Consider the following 19,598-nt stretch of genomic DNA (forward strand, 5'->3'; position numbering starts at 1 on the left):
AAATTTATATTTTAAAGCTCATAAAACTATTTTTAAAATTATTCTTGCTAAGTTAATTTTTACGTACAGTCCAGCTTGAATGTTGTAAACTTTATCAAACCCATCTGTGGTAGTTTGCAGATTCCACTTTGATCTCATCAGCTACCTCAGAACCCACAAGGCTGAAGTGGAGACAGGATCCTGAGGGACTCCCCAAGAAAGGGCATCCTAGTGAAATCTTGATTTTATGCATAAGAATCTTGATCAATACTGAAAAGCAATTTATTTCAAAGTTGAACAAACATCAGTAATTTGAAGTTCAAAAGGTCAAATTTAAAAGTACATTTATTATCAAAATATGTATACTATATATAGATTTGAGAGTCATCTACTTACAGGAATCCGCAAAACAAAGAAACCCAACAGAACCCATTAAAGACTGTCAAGCACCCAATGTGCAGGGGGATAAACAACTCATGCACACAATAAAAGTACACAAATAAAATTTTAAAGACAAATTCTGCAGATACTGGAAATCCAAGTAACTCACACAAAATGCTGGAGGAACTCGGGTGGTCAGGCCAGCATCTCTGGAAATGAACAGCTGACCTTTCAGGTCAAGACCTACCTTCAGGGCTGGAAAGGAGAAAGACCCCAGAATAAAGTGGTGGGGTCAAGGGAAGGAGGATAGTGAGAAGGTCTTGGGAGAAACCAGGAGGTGGGGAAAGGTAAACGGCTGGAGAGGAAGGAATCTGATAGGAGAGGAGAGTGGACTATAGGAGAATGGGAACGAGGAGAGGACCCAGCGGAGATGATAGGCAGTTGAGAAGAGGTAAAAGGCCTGAGTGGGGAATAGAAGAAGAGGAGAGGGCAGGGATAAATGATTTTCCTGGAATGAAAAAATCAGTTTTCATGTGTAAGGTTGGATGCTACATAGATGAAACCAAGGTGTTGTTCCTTCACCCTGAGCGTAGCTTCATTGTGATACAGGAGGCCACGGACAGACATGTTGTAATGGGGATTGGAATTAAAATGTTTGGCCATCGGGAAATTCTGCTTTTGACAGATGGAGTGGAGGAGCTCGATGAAGTAGTCCCCCAGATTTTCAATGGGTTTCATCAATGTAGAGGAGGCGGTATCAGGAGCATTTTATCGAATCAGTCATAGAGAAGTATGACATAGAAACAGGCCCTTTGGCCCATCTAGACTATGCCAAAGCCATTTAAACTGCCTACTCCCAACAGTCTGCACCAGGACCATAGCCCTCCATATCCATACTTTTTATGTACCTATCCAAATTTTTCTTATACATTGAAATCAAGCTCACATGGACCATTTGTGGCAGCTCAGTCCACACTCTCGTGACTCTTGAGTGAAGAAGTTTCCACTCATATTCCCCTTAATCTTTTCACCTTTTAGCCTTGACCCATGATCTCTGGTTGTTGTCCTACAAAACCTCAGTGGAAAAAGCCTTCTGATGTTTACCCTGTCTGTACCCCTCATAATTTTGTATAGCTCTATCAAAGCTCCTCTCAATCTTCTACATTCTAAAGAATACAGTCCTAACCTATTCAATTTTTGCTTATAACTCAGGTTCTCCAGACCTGGCAGCATCCATGTAAATTTTCTCTGCACTCTTTCAATGTTGTTTTCATTTTTCCTGTAGGTAGGTGACCAAACTACACACAGTACTCCAAATTAGGCCTCACCAATGTCTTATACAACTTCATAATATCCCATCTTCTGTATGCAGTACATTGATTAATGAGAACCATTGTGCCAAAAGCTTTCTTTATGAACCATCTACCACTTCCAACAAATTATGTACCTGTATTCCCAGGTCCCTTTGTTCTACCACATTCCTCAGTGACCTACTGTTCACTGTGTAAGACCTATCCTGGTTGGTCCCACCGACGTGCAAAACCTCACACTGGTCTGCATTAAATTCTGCCTGCCATTTCTCAGCCCATTTTTCCAGCCTTCCTCACTGTCCACTGCATCCCCAATCTTGGTGTCAACTGCAAATTTGCTGATCTAGTTAACCACATTGTCAACCAGATAATTGTTACAGGTTACAAATAACAAAGAGCCCAGCACTGATCCGTCTGGTACACCACTAGTTAGAGGCCTCCAGGCAGAGAGGCAACCCTCTACGACCACTCTCTGGCTTCTCCCACAAAGCCACAGTCTAATCCAATTTACTACCTCATCCTAAATGCCAAGTGACTGAACTTCCTTGACCAGCCTCCCATGCGGGACCTCGTCAAATTGCTTACTAAAGTTCATGTAGACAACACCCACTGCCTTGTCTTCATACACTTTCCTGGTAACTTTCTTGAAAAAGAAACCTAAGATTATTTAAACATGTCCTATCATACACAAAACCATGCTGACTATCCTTAATCAGTCCATGTCTATCCAAATACTTGTGTATTCTGTCCTTTAGAATAACCTTTCAATTACTTTCCCACTACTGCTGTCAGATTTACTAGCCTATAATTTCATGGTTTCTGTTTAGAGCCTTTTTCAAACAGCAGAATAACATTGGCTATCTTTAATTTCTACACTTGCTTCCTGTAGGGTCTGAGGGAAAATCTTGTCAGGCCCTGGGGATTTATCCATCCTGATTTGCCTCAGGGTAGCAAACATCTCCTCCTCTGTAATTGGTACAGGGTCCATGAAGTTGATGACGTTTTGCTTCAATTCTATAGACTCTGTATTTGTCTCCCGAGTAAATACAAATGCAAAGTGTACATTTAAGATCTCCCCCATTTGTTTTGACTTCACATATGGACTACCATTCTGGTCTTCCAGAGGACCAATTTTGTACCTCGCAATCCTATTGCTCGTAACGTATCTGTAGAATCCCTTGGGATTCTCTGTTACCTTGTCTGCTAGAGCAACTTAATGCCTTCTTTTAGACTTCCTGTTTACTTTTTTAAGTGCTCTCTTGCATTTCTTGTAATACGTAAGCAGCTCATTTGTTCCTACTTGCCTAGACCTGCTATGCATCTTTTTTCTCTAAACTTCTCAACATTGCTTGAAAACCAAGTTTCCTTACACCTATTATCTTTATCTTTTATTCTGACAAGCACATGCAAGTTTTGTATTCTCAAAATTTCGTTTTTGAAGGTCTCCCACTTACCAAGTACACCTTTGCCAGAAAATGGCCTGTCTCAATCCACACTTGACAGATAAAGACCCTAAGGCTATAAGACATGGGAGCAGAATTAGGCCATTCATCTCATTGAGTCTGCTCCGCCATTTTATCATGGCTGATCCCAGATCTCACTCAACCCCATACACCCGCCTTCTTGCTATATCCTTTGATGCCCTGAGCAATCAGGAAACTATCAACTTCCACATTAAATATACTCACGAACTTGACCTCCACCGCAGTCTGGCAGAGCATTCCACAGATTCTCTACTCTCTGGCTAAAAATATTCCTCCTTACCTCTGTTCTTAAAAAGTCACCCCTTAATTTTGAGGATGTACCCTCCAGTTCTGGGTACCCCCACCATAATAAATATCTTCTCCATATCCACCTTATCTAGTCCTTTCAACATTTGGTAGGTTTCAATGAGATCTCCTTCCCCTGCCCCACATTCTTCTAAATTCCAGTGAGTAAAGGCCCAAAGCTGCCAAATGCTCATATGTTAACCCCTTCATTTCCAGAATTATCCTTGTGAACCTCCCCTGGACACTCTCCAATGACAACATATCCACTCTGAAATATGGGGCCCAAAACTGTTGACAGTGCTGCAAGTGTGGTTTGTCTAGTGTCTTATAAAGCCTCAGCATTGTCTCCTTGTTCTATTCCCTTGAAATAAATGCTAACATTGTATTTGCCTTCTTTACCACAGTCTCAGCCTGTGAATTAACTTTCTGGGAGTCTTGCACGAGGATACATAAGTCGCTCTGCACCTCTGATGTTTGAAATTTCTCCCCATTTATATAATAGTCTGCACTATTGTTCCATCATCTAAATCAGTGACAACAATGTAATAAGTAGTGGTCCCAATACTGACCCCTGAGGATCACCACTAGTCACTTGCAACCAACCAGAAAAGGCCTCTTTTATTCCTTCTCACTACAACCTGCCTGTCAGCCATTCCTTTATCCATGCCGCTATATTTCCTGTAACAAGCAGCCTCGTGTGGCATCTTATCAAGTGCCTTCTGAAAATCCAAGTAAATGACATATACTGCCTCTCCTTTGGTTACCCTACTTGTAACTTCCTCAAAGAACTGTAACAGATTTGTCAGTCAAGATTTCCTTTTATAGAATCTATGCTGATTTTGACTTGTTTTATCACTAGTCTCCAAGTACCTTGAAACCTCATTCTTAATAATAGATTCTAACACTTTCCCAACCACTGAGATTAGGTTAACTGGCCTATAATTTCCTTTCTTTTGCCTTCCTCCCTTCTTAAAGAGTGGAGTGATATTTGCAATCTTCCAGTCTTCTGGGAGCATGCCAGAATCAAGTGATTCTTGAAAGATCATGACCAAAGAATCCATAATCTCTTCAGCAACCTGTTTCAGGACTCTGGAATGTAGTCTGTCTGGTCCAGCTGACTTGTCCACCATAGGACCTTTGAGTTTGCCCTGCATGTTTTCCTTTGTAATAGCAATGGCACTCACTCCTGCTCCCTGACACTCACTGACCTTTGGAACACTGCTAGTGTCTTTCACAGTGAAGACTGATTAAGTTCATCTTTTTCCCCCATTACTACCTCACTAGCATCATTTTACAGGGGTCCGATATCAACTTTTGCCCCCCTTTTACTCCTTATAGAACTGAAAATACTGTTAGTATCCTGCTTTATATTATTGGATAGATTGCCCTCATATTTCATCTTTTCCAGTATAGCTTTTTTAGTTGCTTTTTGTTGAATTTTATAAGCTTCCCAATCATCCAACTTCCCACTCACTTTTGCTACCTTATATGTCCTTTCCTTGGCTTTTATGCAGTCTTATGCAGTACCCTTGTCAATCGCGGTTGCCTTGTCATTTGAGAACAACTATTTCTGTGGGACGTATCTATTTTGCACCTTGTTAACTACTACTAGAAACTCCAGCCACCTCTGCTCTGCTGTTATCCCCACCAGTACCTTCCTCCAGTCCACTTGGGCAAGCTTCTCTCTCATGCCTCTGTTACTCCCTTTATCCCATTGCAATACTGAAACATGTGAGTTGTGCTTCTCCTTCTCAAAGTGCAGTATGAATTCAATCTTATGGTGACTGTCTCCCAAGGGTTCCTTTACATTAAGCTCCCTAAAAGAATCTGGGTTATTACACAACACCCAATCTAAGATGGCCTTGCTCCAAGTGGCTCTAAAAAGCCATCTGATCGGCATTCAACAAATTCCTTCACTTGTGATCCGACACCAATCTGATTTTCCCCATCTCCTTGCAAAATGAAGTCCCCATTACAATTGTGACATTACCCTTATTACATGCGTTTTCCAGCTTCCTTTGCAATCTCAATCCTACATCTTGGCTACTATTTGGAGGCCTATATTTGATTTCCCATGAAGGATATTTTTAACCTTGCAGTTTCTTAACTCCACCTACAAAGATTCAACATTCTCTGGCCCTATGTCACCTTTCTAAAGATGTAATTCCATCTCTTACCAACAGAGCCACACCACCGCCTATGCCCTCCTGCCTGTCCTTTCAATACAACGTATATCCTTTGATGTTAAGCTCTCAACAATGGCCTTCTTTCAGCCAGGGCTCAGTGATGCCTACAACGTCATACCATCCAATCTGTAATTGCTCCATGAGTTCGTCCACCTTATTCCGAATACTACGTGCATTTATATACAGCACCTTCAGTCCTGCGTTCTTCACCTTTTTGACTTTTGTCTCCATGGTACAGTTTAACTCTTTGCTCTGTTTGCATTTGTACCCAATCATTGGCTTGTTCTTCCTTGCGTTCATGTTACACCCATCATCTACTTGTAAAACTGCTGGCACATCCGCAACTCTTATCATACTGATTCCCATTCTGTACCATAGAAGTTTAAACCACCTCCATTTTGGATACAATTAAAATGGGTCTTTCTCCAATTTAGAACCTCAACCCATGGACCAGACTTACCTTTTTCCTTATTTTGAAATTGATGGCATTATGATCACTAGATGCAAAATGTTCCCAGCTACGATCTCTTTACAAATTTACTAAATCTTTACTAGTGATTTAGTAATCTTTACTTTACTAAATCCCTAGGCCTGGCTGTGTAATAGTATTGTGTTAACCCCTACACTACCATGCTGCCCCCATCTTCCATTCTATAAATAAGTTCATAAAAACTGTAGGGTTCAGTTGTTTTTCTTTCAAATGCAAGTATTAAGATCTCAGAACCACAGAAGTATTTATTGTTTATTAATTAAAAAATGCAGTGGGTGACATCTGATTCTCTGATTAGTGCTAATCTAACTGATGAGTCTGGGAATTTGAATGTGCTGTCAGTGGTGGAGGATTCCATAGTTTTGGGCAGAGAAGTCAGTTAACATCTTGTATTGTGCTTGCCAATTTTGTCTGGTAGTGATAATTGATGATAATCTGAATAAAATGTATTGATGCAAAGTTTTACCCTTATGCTTTTATCCCCCAAAGGGAGAAGTCGGACTCCTATTTCTGTTTGCTGTTTAATGATAAGCAGCCTTCATTTGACCACGTAATTTACTTGCTCCAGCGGGCATTAGACTGTTCACAAAAAGAAGCACAGAATTACACAACCTTGATAGATAGAGAGGTAAGTGCTGTTCGTTGTTGTGGGCTCTTGTAAGCATGAATTTGTATAGAACTTTCTCTATATTAACATGAAAAAAATATTCATACCAAAAAAGCTTAAAGTTAGCAAAGGTTGGGAAAGAGAGTGCACATTGAAGCTTAGAATGATAATTCTACTGCATAGGCTTTAAAACTGAAGACTTGGCCGTCAATGTGGGGTCAAAAATGTACTATTGACTAGATTTAAAAGACTGCAGAATTCTCACAGTTTAGAGATTTAGTTGGGGTGTCAATACCAAAAAAATACAAGCACAAGACTAGGTTATATTCTTTGCATTCTTTTCTTGTGCAGAAAAGCAAAAAAGCTTGTATCTTGAATAGGAAAATTCTTTTAAAAACTGCTGGAAATATGTAAGATAGGAAATACCTGAAAATCTCAGGTCAGGCAGCATCTGAGGAAAGAGAAATAGTTTATTGGGTCCAATAATATAACTGAGGAAGTCTGATGAGGAGTCTTTGGACTGAAATATTAGTTTCCCTTTTCAGAAATGCAATCTGATGTGCTTAGGTTTTCCAGCATTTCTGTTTTTATCTCTGGATGAAGACTTCTGATCTGACCCTTGTGACACACTTTATACACACTTGCCTTCCTTGTCTGCATGTAATTTTTGTTATACTTTTCAAGTCTCCTTTACTCGAAATATTAAGTATCTACCATGATAGCAGATTTCTGCATGCTTGTGTAAAATAATGCACATAAGCCCAAACATTAGCCAGCAGCTTAAGAGGTGCAGTCCGCAAGCACGGATTCAACCAACCGCAGATTGGGAAAACCTGGAAGTTCACTCTCCAGCACTCGTTATTTGAGCATTTACAGACTTTTTTATTGTTATTTATCCCTAAACCATGCAGTATAACAACTATTTACATAGTATTTACATTGTATTAGGTATTATAAGTAATCTAGAAATGACTTAAAGGTACAGGCAGTCCCCGGGTTATGAACGAGTTCCATTCTGAGTCCGTCTGTAAGTCGGATTTGAAGTCGGAACAGGTACATCCGGTATTTAGCGTCAGTTAGTCAAACGTTTTTCTTAGTATATAGTACATATTTTACCTTTCTATGCATATAAAACACTTAAGAAACATATTTCAATAATTAAACCACTGCGTTGCTTAGTAGTAATTGTAGCTTTTATCGGGGCAGGGCCTTTCACATGCTCCATTAAAATTGTTCCAATCACTGACCGACTGTAGGCTAATGCTTTTCCAATGACTGATGGTGTTTTACCTCTTTCTGATCACTTTATTACTTCCACCTTATTTTCAATTGTGATCGTGATTATTTTCGTGAACAGAAACACTGCAGATTCAGAGCTGCACCGCCAGGTCCTAATGTCCACTGTGCTGAGCATGTTAAATAAAGTCCGGGGTACTGCTGGGTCCTAAAGACCACAGCACTAGCCAAGTTAAATAAGGGACTTGAGCATCCGCGATTTTTGGTATCTGCGGGGGGTCTCGGAACCAATCCCCTGCGGATAAGAAGGGTCGACTGTATTACCTTGAGAGAGATCTGATCAATCAAGTATAACTTAATTTGGAATGAGCTGTTTGTATCATTAGTAAACTAGCAAATAATTGTGTACTGCAAGTTTGTTTCTATATTGAGTCATGTGTATTTATTTTTTTTGTTTCATTGCAATATAGATCTTTTAAATTTGGCAGTTTTGCCTTTCTTCTTTAGGGTCGTAGAGCTGTAAAACATGGAACATTGCTTTCGTGTCAAGAAACAAAGCTTGAAATTTTTGTAAGTAATACCATTTTTTTGCACTATGCATCCAACACACATTGTTGAAGATAACTGTTCAACAGCTGTAGAAACAACCCTATTTTGCAACATGGCAATGATTTAAAAGAAATCCGTGATGTATGCCATGAAACAAAATTATCATAATATTTTTTGACTGATCAGCTCCTTTGACAAATACCCAGTTGCCCTTTGGTTTTCTGTGAAGAGAAAAAGACATGAAGTGGTCACTAATGAATCCCAGGAAGAATTCTGCAAGATGCTATGACGTATGGAATGAATTATCACAAGGAATAAATGAGGCAGGGAGACACATTTAAGGAGAAGCTGGAGGGATGCATATGGGTGTAAAGTTAAACATAATTTGCTAAATGAAAAGAGGTGAGAAAATGAAAAAAGCTCATGTAAACCAAATAGGCTGATTCATAATCTTATGGAGAAAATGTTGTCTGTACTCAGATCAAGCAGCAGTTGAAGGAAGAGGTAGGTTGATACTTCAGATTGGTGACATTTGATATATGAATGAATTGCTGAGTAGTTACTGCCATTGTAACAATAGCACTGATACAACTAATAAATTCTTTAAAATGTTTTTGGGCAATCTGAAGAAAGTATTACAATGTTTATTGCTAAATTTTCTTCCAGAATATTTCAAACAGTGTCTTCCAGTCACCTCTTCATGTTGAGATTCTTCACTCAAGTGTTGTATCCCATCAGGCATTTGCTTTACGTCTTCTCTCCTGGCTCAACCACCTTATTGGTCATTCGGGCAAGTACAAAACTTCAGCTGAATCTTCTTTTTTTAAAGAAAGGTGTTGCAATAATTATGGGTAATTTTAATATTTACATAGATTACATCAAGTTGGCATATATGTCTTCAGTGTAACACACAATGCTGAAAAAACTCAGCAGGCCAAACAGCATCTATACAAAAAAGAACAGTTGATGAGTCCTGTTGAAGGGTTTTGGCCTGAAACGTCAACAGTATATTTTTCCAAAGATGCTGCCGGGCCTGCTGAGTTCCTCCAGCATTTTGTGTGTGTTGCTCGGATTTCCAGCTTCTGCAGGTTTTCTCTTGTTTGTATATTCAGTGTAGATTTTTTTTAGAATATGCTGTTCAATCAACCAGACAACAGAATACTTTAAATTAGTTCATCTGCAATTAAACAGGGTTGGTTAATTAATTAATGATCTTACAGAAAAATGGGAATGCTTAAAAACCAATAAAGAATACCTAACAAAGGAGTTCCTAACCTGGGGTCCACGGACCCCTCAGTTAATGTTAGGGGTCCATGACATAAAAAAGATTGAGAACCCTTGGTCTTGCAGAAAGTAGAGAGTTAAAGTAGATTATCAGAATAACCTGGAACATAGAACATAGAAAATCTACAGCACGTTACAGTCCCACAATGCTAGAATTTTCCTACCGCATAATTCTTTATTTTTCTAAGCTCCATGTATCTATCTAAGAATCTCTTAAAATACTTTATTTAATCTGCCTCTACCACCTTCACTGGCAGTGCATTCCACACAACCCACCACTCTCTGTGTGGAAAAACTTACCTCTGACATCCCCCCTGTACCTACTTCCAAGCACCTTAAAACTATGCTCCCTTGTGTTAGCCATTTCAGCCCTGGAAAAAAGCCTTTGACTACTTATATGATCAATGCCTCTCATCATCTTAAACACCTCTATCAGATCATCTCTCATCCTTCATCACTCCAAGAAGAGAAGGCCAAGTTCAACCTATTCTCATAAGGCATGCTCTCCAATCCAGGCAACAGCCTTGTAAAATTCCTCTGCGCTCTCTATAGCATCCACATCCTTCCTGTAATGAAGTGATCAAAACTGAACACAGTACTCCAGTAACTAAGGTCTTATATAGCTGTAACATTACCTCACGGCTGCTGAAAGCCAACACACCAGACACCTTCTTAACAACACTGTCAACCTGCACAGCAGCTTTGAGTGTCCTATATACACGGACCCCAAAATCTTGCTGATCTTTCACACTCCCAAGAGTCTTACCATCAATATTATATTCTGTCTTCAAATTTGACCTACCAAAATGAGCCACTTCACGCTTATCTGTGTTGAACTCCATCTGCCACTTCTCAGCCCAGTTCTGCATTTTATCAATGTCACGCTGTAACATTTGACAATCCTCCAGTCTATCCATAACACTCCCAACTTTTGTATTGTCAACAAACTTACAGCCCATCCTTCTACTTCCTCATCCAAGTCATTTATAAAAATCACAAAGAGGAGGGATCTCAGAATAGATCCCTGCAGAACACCACTGGTCACCGACCTCCATGCAGAATACGAATCATCCACAACCAATCTTTGCCTTCTGTGGTCAAGCCAATTCTGAATCTACAAAGCAAGGTCTCCGTGGATCCCATGTGTCATTACTTTCTGAGGCCCACATGGGGAACCTTATCAAATGCCTTACTACATCCACAGCTGTACCTTCATCAATGTGTTTTGTTACATTTAGAAGAAAAAAAAACTGCCTGCAAGAGTAGATAACAAATGGTAGCTCTGATAAATATTGGATGCTTTGAGAGCAAGACTGAATAGATAATGGTGGGAAATAAGGAAATGGAGATTTTAAACAAATCCTATGTATCTGTCTTCATGGTGGAAGACTCTTCTTCCTGAATAAAATCAGGGCAAAAGGGAGGAATAAGAACAGCAATCACAAAAATAGACAAATTGTTATTAAGAAAGTTACTTAAGAAAGGGACTACAGACTGTTAACCTCAGAAGTGGCTGCCACAATGATAGGTGCACTTGTGATTTTACAAAGTTCCTTAATTCTGGAAAGCTCAAACTGGAATGGAAAATTCCAAGTGTATCTCTTGAATAATGTTGAACCATTGTAAAGAAAGGTCAGTTTAGAACAAGTACAGAAAATATTGGAAATACTGAACAGGCAGCATTTGTAGAGGGAGAAACAGTTAACATATGATAGTCTTTAATCAGAACTGGGAAAAATTAGAAGCACTTTTTAAGTAGAGCAAAATGGGCTGAGAGGTGGGTTGGGAATGTGGGAAGAATAAAAGGGTAGGTCTATGATAGTGTGGGGAACTGGAGAGACAGTAAGTGATATCACAGACCAGCAGAGCATAGTAAAGGTACATCTGGAAGTTGTGCAAGTATAAGTGCAATCTGAAATAGAAGTGTGGAAATAGATGAGATATGATCGAGTTTCCTGTCAACTGTGGTAGAAGGGAAACCAAAGTTCATGAAGGAACTCAGCAGGCCAAGCAGCATCTATGAAAAAAAGTACAGTTGATATCAACATACCAACATGGTATGACCATGTGTTGCTTGGATTTCCAGCATCTGCAGATTCTGTTGTTTATGTTCATGAAGGAAGGTATTTTAGAGGTACCTACGGGAAAGTCTAATATTTGGAGTAGATAGGCAGAAGAACTGAATGACCACAGTGGAATCATTACAGGAGAAGGATGGGATTGTCAAATTAGATGTGGGAGAATGGGCTTGTTTGTAATGGATATTTACCGTAGATTCCGGACTACAGAGCGCACCTGATTAAAAGCCGCTGGCTCTAATTTTAGAAATAAAATCAATTTTTTAATTGTAAAGGCTGCACCGGATTTTAGGCCGCACCGGATTTTCGGCCGCAGGTGTCCCACATTGTAATATGAGATATTTACACAGAAAGATATTACACGTGAGGATTTTTTAACTTTTAATTAAATCCATATGGTAACAAACAAATATATATTGCAAATGCTTTTTTTCGAACCGTGCCTGTAATACGGCTACTTTTAAATATACGTACGTATCGGTAACACAAATTACGTTGCATATACTTTTTTACTGAACAGCACGAACAACATTCCAATATCTCCTAGCGACTGGTAAAAATATATATACTGCAGCCTACCAGGAAAAGTTATTGATCGCCTTTAACTTAAAAGCAGCGTTTTCGCTCGGGTCTGATGAGCTCGCGTAACGCGATCGGGTCTAATCGGGTCTGATGCGCTCGGGTCCGATGCGCTCGGGTCTGATGTGCTCACGTAATGCCCCCACCTTCCCGTATATCGCAAACCGGTATCCCACAAGACGCGGCGAAACCGGGTGTGACGTCATAGCATCCCGGGATGTAGTACAGAAAACAAATATAGTTAAAACACTTCTAACTTTAACTAACAAATGAATTACTAAGCGAAAATATTATAAACTAAGTAACTGCCATAAAGGCAGCACAATGCTTTTCTTCGAGTGTTTTCCATGTTGATGAGGGTGAGTACAAATGACTGATTTACAATAATTTAATTGTGAAAGTGCGCTTGATTTATCGTACAATTTCATTGGACCTCTGTGAACTACTCATCAATTTTATTGGTCTACTGTTACGAGGCAAAATGTTTACGAGGCGGCATGAAAAAAAACCATGTATTAGCCGCTCTGGATTAAAGGCCGCAGAGTTCAAAGCTGTTCAAAATGTGGGAAAAAAGTAGCGGCTTATAATCCGGAATCTACGGTAATTGAGCAGGTTGGGCTTTTGTTCATCAGGTTTGAGAGGAATCAGACACCTCTTATTGACACCTCTTATCCTAAAGGACTTAGTTGAAATGAAGAGGATGTTTTCTCCATTCAAGAGGGAATCTGGGACTAGGACGAAGCTTCAGAATAAGAGATCACCCATTTAGGAAAAGAGGATGAGGAGGATTTCCTCCTCTCAGAGGATCTGTGAGTCTTTGGAGATTTTTACCATAGATGTGGGGCTGAAGTCAAAGTCAGATCACTTACCATTTTATTCAATGGTGGAACATGCTCAAGGGTATTTTGATGTATCAGGATGAAGGGTCTCGGCCTGATACGTCGACTGTACTCTTTTCTATAGATGCTGCCTGACTTGATGAGTTCCTCCAGCATTTTGTGTGTGTTGTGTCTGTTGTCCTCAAACACTTGCAAGATTCCATGACCTTTATAATGACGTGTGTGTGAGAGAGGGAACTTGTATTTCTATTAATACTCTCTTAGACCATCACTGGTGAATAGTTTAGGCCCAACACAATGCACTGCCAGACTGACATGAATATCTTTAGAAATGTCTGCCTATTTCTGTTAATAAATAGCTTCAGTCTGAAACTTTGTGATAAGTTTATGTACTCAAAGTTGCACCTAGTCCAAAATCTTTTATCTGGCTGTATGAAACTTTATTGGAGTATATATTATCCACTAATCTATTTAATCTTTCTTTTCTAAATTAACTTGATCAAGTTAGAGAGACAAGGTCTGTATGTATTTTAAAGCAGCATCAATTCAAGTATCACCTCCTTCACAATACTTTCCTTTTTATTGTAGTTAATTGTTCATGCAGGTTAACTTCCTGGAGTTTACTGTCTTCACCTGCTTGGATATGTATATCTCCAGTCCTTATTAACTGGATGAGCTGTTGACTTAATGCAAATAGCACTTTTCTCCATTGCTCAAGGCTACATGGAAATGCAGAAATGCGTAAATTTAATAAGCTTGACTGCCTTGTTAGGATAAATTTGCATCATTTAAAAATTTTTATAACGTGCTCATAAGTTGTGGGTGTCACCAGCAGGGCCAGCTTTTATTGCCACTATAGGAAGTTCCACTCTTTCAACCCAGCAGCAATGAAGGAACTTTGGAGTCTTTGCATATCATGGTTGTGTGAGATCTAGGGGGTAACTTGCAGACAGTGGTATCGATTCTGCTAGGTGCTTTTGTCCCTCTGCATGCAGAAGCGGGTAATAGGTTGTAAAGTGTTACAGAAAAAGTCATCGTAAACTGTTGAGCTGGACCTTTTAGATGGTATACACAACATCAAGGATGAGGTAGTAGTGAATTTTTAAAGGTATGTCAATCAAGCAATATGCTTTATGGGATCAAACCATGAATGTTGTTGCAACAGCGTTCATCTTGGCAAGTGCAATTATTCCATTGGTCCATAGTCTGTAAATAGAAAGCCTTTTGGGAGTCTGTTTGAGTAGATACAAAAAGTTTGTTCTTCTTTTGTATAGCTGGATTGCGTCAAATTTTCTGTGAAGTTGTACTTCACCATCCTCCAGACTCGAATCAGCCTTGCCTGGTCAGCAAATTGATGTTAGCTGACACCAAATTGTGGAAAGGTGAGTTAGTCAATATTTTGGTATTTTCTAATTGAGTCTTAAACATCAAATTCTAATTGATTAGGCACAAGAGATCCACAAATATGTTTATACCATACTGTTTCCTGTGTTCTTAAAAGAATTTTTCTTTCTCATTCAGAAGACTGGATTTGACATGATTTTATTTTGTGATGTAGAGTGGAGTAGGCCATTTCTACCATTTGAGCCATGCCTTCCCAGCAACCTCATAACCTCGATTAACCACAACCTAATCATGGGACAATTTACAATGACCGACTAACTTACCCAGTATATCATTGGACTGTGGGAAGAAACTGGAGCACCCATTGAAAATCCACACATTCCATGGGGAGGATGTACAGAGACTCCTTATAGAATAGTGCTGGAATTGATCTCTGATCTCTGGAATATCCTGAGCTTTAATAGCGTGGCGCTAACTGCTTCACTACTATGGTGCGCTTTGGTTTTTCTGATGCTCAATAATCTGAAAATGAATATGCCATCTTAATGCAGGATTGTATCTGACAGTAAGTTCCATTCTTAACTTTTCTCCACTTAATTGAGCACTTCTGATTGAGTTCTCACTTAAGGATAGCACTTTAGAGGGTATTTTTGAGAATGTACCTGCAGTACTCCATGCAGATTTGCTCTCTGTATGAAACAAAAGATAAGTATGGATGGCATGTCAGGCAAAGTATATGTGACAAAGAAAAACAATTTACCAATTTATTGCCTTGCATGCTAAGTGTTTCCAGCTTTCCCTATTTTTTCAGATGTACTGCATCTTCAGCTTTTTGATTTCTGTGTGTTTTTTTCACTTGATTGACAGCTGATTTACTGAAGAGGGCAGTTGAATCAGCATCTATTGAAACAGATTCATTTCATTATTTCATTCACCACCAAATCTTGATGGTACTTCGTGGAAACCTTCATAGTAGAATTGTTGGTTAACCCATTTACTGATCTGTTAAATGCTATCTGTTTTTTGTTGGTGCTGTAATAGTTCTCCCTTCTGTTTGCATGAACAGAAACCTAGAAAATTTACAACTCTAGCTATGCTATTTCCTTATTATGGGGCACCATCATAATGCAGTGGTTAGTAGTGCGATATTATTACTGCTCAGGATGGTCAGAGTTCAATTTTGATGTCATCTTGTGTTGTAACATGAACATAGCCACCAGAGAGACACTGAAGCTAATGAATACAGAAGTGCTTTATTCAAAAAAGTGACTCTTGGAGGAAGAGGCCCGTTTGACCCAATTTTACATGACATTGATCTTTAGCATATAAAAAAGACAATTCTGTAGTTTTAGTGTACTGTAGCTACAATGCTTTCTTTGAATTACATATAATTTTCACATCTCTTCCTTCATATCCATGCTCCAGACACCCAAAATGAATATTAATCAGCATTGACTGGTTTTCAATTAACTAGTGTTCACAGCTCCAGGAAACTATTGTACATTTAAAATTTAATCTACAGTCTCCATTCAGGTCTAATGATTGGCTATTGAAGTTAGTTGCTGAGGTTAATATTTGCTATATATCTTAATTCTAGAATATGCACTAACACTCTGTTAGCTAGTTTGTATGTTCTTTCCCATGTGCACATGGGTTTCCTCCCACAATCCAAACACATGCAAGTTAGTAGATTAATTAGTCATTGTAAATTGTCCTGTGATAGGCCAGGGTTAAATAGGTGGGTTCTGGGCAGCGCGGCTTAAAAGGCTGGAGGGACCTTTAGTATTCTGAAATGCTCTGAATGGAAAACGTTTTGAGTGTTTGGATGCATTTGGCAATCAGAAAATGAGCTCTCTGCCCATGACTGCAGAAGTAAATTAATTTCATTGAGCTGTAATTTTTTAATTGTTGAGAACAAAAATAACATTTGCAAAAGCAGAAAAATAAAAATAGGATGTGAATCTGCAATTTTTTGAATGCAGGAGCTCGCAAAATCTTCCATGAATTAATAGTGTGCATTTTGCTGATGGAAACGGAATACAAGCGACTCTTTGCTGTTGAATTTATCACAGTAAGTGTTATCGTTCAATGAATTAAAGGAAATTTACATCACAGGAGACCATTTGTCTTATTGTTTGTCAGACATCCCTGCTGTACTTCACAGTTGATGAGATTTGGATGTGGGTTCCTATCATGTTTGCCCTGTGTTCAGAACAGAGAACAAGTAGAGAGGGTCAAATCATAATATTTTGGTTGTAATAGCAAAGCATAAGAACAACAAAATAACATTCCCTGGCTTAGTCAAATAGTTAGACATCTTAGACAAAGATGCCAGATTTTTGGTAAACACAGTGGTATTTGATAATATAGATGTTAATGTGATATTGCTACTGGAGAGGAAACCCAGAACCAAAGATAGCAAGTATAGCATGATCATTAATAAATACAATAAGTATTCCAAAGGAATTTCTTTACTAAGTTTGTGGTTGGAATGTAGAACCTGAAACTCCATGAAAGAGTTGAGGTGACTACAACAGATGCATTTACCATGAAGCTTAGTGCATGAGGAAGAACCGGTCGGGATAAGGACATAGAAAGGGCGTTTCCATTTGTAGGAAAGTTTAGGATCTAAGAGTACAGTCCTCATAATTAAGGACTCATAATTACCAGTCCCTTCAAAACTGGTAAGAGGACACATTTCTTTAGGTAAAAGTGGGTGGGGGGTTGGGTTGAAATCTGTAGATTCACTGTCATGGAGGGCTGTGGAGCTAAGTCGTAGGTGTATTTAAAACCTAGGTAAGTTTTACAAAACATTAATATGCTCTTGAAGAAGGGGAATTTGTCCCTGATCCTTCATCCACCATTCCTTTTCTCTTGTACTATAAACTTGATTGCAGCATGGACCAAAAATTGCTTTTGGTCCATGCTGTAATCAAGGTTACAGAGAGCTTGTATCAAAGAATAAAGGTTAGCATTGGCAAATTTATACTCTCGGGGCTAAATAGCATATTCCTTGTTTCTGTAGGTAAGATAAAGTAACTGGGGAGAGAAACCTTATATGGAGTGTCAACATCAGTATGAATATTTTGAGCCAAGTAACCTGTTCCTGTGCAATACATTCTACAAATTTTTCACCTTGGTGGCTGGGCCAGCAAGTTTTTCTCAATGTGCTTTGTGATTTAAAGATTATCTGTTTGTTCCCAACAGCATTACAAGCAATTGCAGCTTAATTTTGTGGAGGATGATCATGATCGAAACATATCTGTGACTGCGCAGTCTGTGCAAATATTTACTGTTCCAACACTGGTAAGTAGGACAAGTACTGTGTGCACGTTCTGTGAACCTAAGGTGCTGCAGGTTAGAACTTGCGTTCTCCAAAGACCATTGGGGGTTAATGATTGACATTAGATAAATTACATTGGTAATGAAGAGCAGTTTGTTAATCAATGATCTGGCACCAGCTTTGAGAGAATCTTTGTTTCTCAGAGATGCTATGATCTTTGTTCTTTTTTCTCACCAGTTTATCTGTTCCTCAGCCTCATTGGAAAAATTGTAGCAAAAAGTGAAATGGTTCTAATTTAATTTCTCTATAATCATCAATCTTGATTGAATATTACAGTGAACTTTTACTTTTTGTTAGGCTCGTTATTTGATTGAAGAACATGGTGCACTAAGAATCATCATCGAGACCATAATTGAGCTGTTTTCTGAGCACATGGATAATGGCAAGCTTCATTTTCAGAGTAACTACCAGGAAAAATCACTCAGGAAACAAATGGTCTTTTATGATCTTAAGTAAGTGCATCCTCAAACCCAACTATTTGGAGTTCTGGTGCAATGGCACAGTTGCTCAACCGCACTTCTCAGTTTGATTGGATTGTTTAACTTCCCGAGTTTTTATTTCGAAGGACTTGAACTGCATAATGTGGAGTGATAAAATCAACAAAGCATGAAGCAAATAAATTAATCTTGTGTGCAGGCTGCTTTTGTATAAGCAAAGGAAAAAAAGTATGAATCCATGAACTCTTGAATCAGCCCACTTTTTTTTCCTTTAACATCAAATAGGTGATCTGGTACAAATTGACAGATACATTTGTGATGTAACAACTACAGCTATAACAACTATACTTAAAAAAAATACTTAATTGCTGACAAAAACCTTGTGATTCTTGTACTTAAGGAAAGGTACTGCAGAAATATAGATGTGCATGTAGGTCATTTTTATGACTCCCTTGATTTGTCTGTGGTACTTCACTGAGTGGCCATTTGCAAACCTTTCCATCACTTCCATCATTCCCGAATTGTTAGTTGCTTTACTCTTCCCTTCCACCTCAAACTTGTATGTAATGAAGGGTCTCAACCCAAAACATCAACTGTCTGTTTCCCTCAACAATTGTTGACTGACCTTCTGAGCTCCCCCAGCAGTTCCTTTATTATTCTGTTCCTTTATTGCTCCAGTGAGAGTAGTCTGTGATGAACCTCCATTACCTCGAAATGTTAAGGGACTTCAAAAAATTAATTATAAAAATTGTCTTTTAAAGTTATGAAGTGGTTTGGTATGAAATGCTTTTTGAGGAAGAATGACATTTTAGAAATAATTAATTCAGGAGAATTTTTTTTCATGTTGATTTATGCCTTTGTAGTTTATTGGTCTTTGCCACACAATATAATACATTTGCTCTGATTTGCCAGTGAAATCTTACTTTGTTCATTGCTCTTCAGAAGTGACCGACTTTGTTTGAAGTACTTTTCCACTTTGGTCACTTTGTGTCAGAGATAATTAAATGCAACATAGGATTTATTTATTTTTTTAAATTTAGAGATGCAACACATACTCTTTTGGCCAAAGGAGTCTGTGCCTTCCAATTGTGGCCATGTGGCTAATGTGGAAGGAAAGCTGAGCATCCAGAGGAAACCAAGGCAGTCATAGGGAGAACGTACAAGCTCCTTACAGACAGTGATTGAAT

The 19,598-nt window shown here is 38.8% G+C and overlaps 1 protein-coding gene across 5 annotated transcripts in view; it reads left to right on the plus strand.

Annotated features, from left to right (window-relative positions):
* Nucleotides 1–19,598, plus strand: part of ubr1 (ubiquitin protein ligase E3 component n-recognin 1) — a 299,112-nt gene that overhangs the window by 90,693 nt on the left and 188,821 nt on the right. For all 5 annotated transcript variants that reach the window (XM_073040481.1, XM_073040482.1, XM_073040484.1 and 2 more), the window contains 7 exons: nt 6,605–6,743; nt 8,466–8,528; nt 9,174–9,297; nt 14,562–14,669; nt 16,614–16,702; nt 17,839–17,937; nt 18,272–18,426. In XM_073040481.1, coding sequence (XP_072896582.1) covers nt 6,605–6,743; nt 8,466–8,528; nt 9,174–9,297; nt 14,562–14,669; nt 16,614–16,702; nt 17,839–17,937; nt 18,272–18,426 — 777 coding nt within the window. The remainder of the gene's footprint in view (nt 1–6,604; nt 6,744–8,465; nt 8,529–9,173; nt 9,298–14,561; nt 14,670–16,613; nt 16,703–17,838; nt 17,938–18,271; nt 18,427–19,598) is intronic.

The sequence above is a fragment of the Hemitrygon akajei genome, chromosome 3, assembly GCF_048418815.1.
Source record: "Hemitrygon akajei chromosome 3, sHemAka1.3, whole genome shotgun sequence".
Taxonomy (NCBI): domain Eukaryota; kingdom Metazoa; phylum Chordata; class Chondrichthyes; order Myliobatiformes; family Dasyatidae; genus Hemitrygon; species Hemitrygon akajei.